General features: G+C 43.4%; 1 protein-coding gene across 1 annotated transcript; it reads right to left on the bottom strand.

Moving 5' to 3' along the window:
- Positions 1–214: 214 nt before the first annotated feature.
- On the bottom strand, positions 215–1,162 carry LOC102907223 (olfactory receptor 51I2-like). The gene has a single exon (XM_006979018.2). The coding sequence runs from the start codon at positions 1,160–1,162 to the stop codon at positions 215–217; it is 948 nt and encodes a 315-aa protein (XP_006979080.1).
- Positions 1,163–3,289: the final 2,127 nt, after the last annotated feature.

The following is a 3,289-nucleotide window of genomic DNA, read 5'->3' on the forward strand; positions in this document are numbered from 1 at the left end:
GTCTCCAAAGAAAAGTTAACAAAGTTAAGTTCTGGGTACGACTCCAAATGTTGTCAGCGGGTACTAACTTAATAATGTAGATTAAACTTCTTATCAGTGATCCTAGAACTTTAAGCACACACCTCACATCCGTTAGTTAATCTCACCCGATTCTGTTGCCTGGCTGTTCATACTACCAACACTAGACCATATACCATTTCTATCTTTGCCAGAGTCACAACTTGACCCTGAAAAGCATCTTGAGAAGTCTCCGCCGTATCTCCTTCGTCTTAATGGAGTAGATGACAGGATTTAACATGGGAGGCACAAAGAGATAGAGAATAGACATGAGGATATGGACTGCATGAGGTAAGCCAGCCCCAAAACGATGCACAATGGACACACTGACCATGGGCACATAGAAGATGAGCACAGCCAAGATGTGGGACACACATGTGTTGAGTGTCTTGAGGCGCTCCTCCCGAGATGCAATGGCCAGCACTGATCGCAGGATAAGCACATAAGAGATGAGGATGAGTGCCGAGTCCAGGCCAAAGGTGAGTAACACAATGGACAGCCCATAGTGGCTATTGAGGGAAACATCAGTACATGCCAGTTTAATCATGTCCACATGTAGGCAGTAAGCATGGGAGAGGATGTTCTGAGGGTGGCAGAAGGGAAGTCTACGCAAAAGTATTGGGAAGACCACAATGAGAACAAAGCTGCGGAGGACTGTTCCCAAGCCCATCGCCACAATTCGGGCATTGGTGAGCACCGTGGCGTAGCGCAGTGGATTGCATATGGCTACATAGCGATCAAAGCTCATGGCTAGAAGAATGCCAGACTCTGTCCAAGAAAAGAGATGTATAAAAAACATCTGGGCCAAGCATGCGTTAAAGGGGATCACTCGGGCATGGAAACAAAGGGCAGCCAGAACAGTTGGCAGGGTGGAAAAAGACACACCCAAGTCATTCACAGACAGTAGGGACAGGAAGTAGTACATGGGCTGGTGCAAGCTCTGCTCCTCCTTGACGATGAGGAGGATCAAGGAATTGCCTACAATGGAGACGGCATAGAATAAAAGGAAAGGGAGGGACAGCCAGAGCTCCATAGCTTCCATGCCTGGAAAGCCTGTCAGAATAAAGTTAGGAGTCTCAGAGGCATTGATCCTGAAGTTGCCCATGAGAGAATAAGGTCGTTTGTCACCAGTCAGATGTGTATTTTGTAAAACAACAGCATGTGTCCAGTACTGCTACTATCCCTGTGGAGGGAAAGGCAGTGCACAGGGGTTTTCATAACAATTGCATGTGTACTTGATCTCTGAAGTTCACGGAGCTATGGAGTAGTGAAACTCTGCCTATGAGAAGAAGTTTCTTTCTCGGGCTCTTTCAGAAGGTTGAACTGAAAATCTTTTCAAGGGAGTTGACCATCTCATTCAGTTTCTTAGTAGCTTCCTGAATATGGTCTTTATGGTCATTCAGCCAGCCACTTCCATATGCCTCAGACTTCATAACCGTGACCTAAGATGATCTATAAAAAATTAAACGTCCGTTCTGAAAAATAAGGAAACACGTGTCCAAGTAAAGGAAGTAAATAACCCTGATTTCTTGATAAAGAAGCTACATGGCTAGAACTTCCATTCTAACCCAACTTCAATCTCCAGGTTTTTTCCTATAAATTATTTTTTTAAAAAGTCACATGCTTTCATATATTTATAACATACCATTGCTGTTCCTCTATTAGAATGTCAAATTTCCCCAGGTATAAGAGATAAGAAATGCTACCTTACACCAGCCCAGTGAGAAGATGTGGTAAAAGAGAGAGATCACTTTACATCTTCCTTCTTTCCTCTCCTATATATGTTTTAGATCTTCCATTTGAGAAAGAAACTGCATTTAACAATCTTTGTAACATTTCTATGGCAAGCCTACAAACCTTTAATGCCTGGTAAAAACTGACTTCAGAGTTTGGAGGCCAGATCAATTTCTGTGTCTCACAAATAATCATTAACACACATATCCATCATTGAATAACATACTGTTTCCATATTTACTATTCTACACAACCCTCAGGAAATACAGTTTTCTGTGGCAGAAGTTAAGCATTGTATCAAGTAATTCTAATCCTAGATATTAGGAGGAAATTACCTGTTGGGGTACAAGGGTTTGAGAAAGAATTCCAAGGACCCACAAATGAAGGATGAGTTTGCTGGGAAACAGCATTAGTTTTGAAGAGGTAGGAATGACAGACCAGAAATACTCAGAGAAATTTTGAGAGTGTAGTGAACCCCTGACTGTGCCATGCAAAGAAAGAGCGAGCACTACTGGTTTTAGGGGAGACTGTGCCAAGGTGAACAGACTTCTTAAACACCCTAGTCTCATTCCACCATGGAATACATTCCACTTTAAGGAAATCTAAAATTATCTTAAGTAAAAGCCTATTTCTGCATAAGAGTAGCACTAACATCTGTTCCTGTTGCAACCAGAGAAGATGAAGAGGCCCCCATAGCCCTGCTGACACTAGTGTCTTTCGTTTCCTTGTAATTTTCTGGGTGTTTACACCAAGAAACAAAACTGGACGGGGGGGGGGGGGGGCGAGAAGTGATAAAGAGTTAGAGAGACAATAATGGAAAAAGAGGAGGAAAAACTGAAATCAAATGGTTTTGTTTGTTTATTTGTTTGGTGGTGGTGTTTGGTTTTTCAAGACAGGGTTTCTCTGTGTAGCTCTGGCTGTCCTGGAACTCATTCTGTAGACCAGGCTGGCCTCAAACTCGCAGAGATCTGCCAGCATCTGACTCCCAAGTGCTGGGATTAAAGGTGTGTGCCACCACCCAGCAAAAATGTTTTTGCTTTTATTTAAAGAGGAAATAATGTGAAAAGGGAAACGGTCAAGTGAGGAAATGAAAGATACAGGATGCAAGATGGAGAAGAAAGATTAGGAAAACAGCAAGAGCAACACTGAGAGTTAAGAGAAAGACAAATAAAATCACCAACAGCTGCAAGGCGAGACCTCAGCCCATCTTATGCCCCTGGTGTCGTCTGCTGTACTCACCTCAGGCCTGGTAAAGGATATGCAAGAACCCATATTCATGCCAAATTTCTCAGGAGCCACCTCTCAACCTCTGAGCAATAGAGGGCCTACAGCAAGACCTAATATTCTTCAGCCAAACACTGTTGGGAATAGGTTCTTCACCACGGGACCCTGCTGTTTACCACCTGCCATCTATTCCCTTAGGTACTTGAGAGCTCTGTTCAGAGACCATGACCAAAGTTCCTCTCCTCCCAGTCAAACAGAGCTTACATGCACCTGT

This window comes from Peromyscus maniculatus, chromosome 1, assembly GCF_049852395.1.
Source record: "Peromyscus maniculatus bairdii isolate BWxNUB_F1_BW_parent chromosome 1, HU_Pman_BW_mat_3.1, whole genome shotgun sequence".
NCBI classification, from domain to species: domain Eukaryota; kingdom Metazoa; phylum Chordata; class Mammalia; order Rodentia; family Cricetidae; genus Peromyscus; species Peromyscus maniculatus.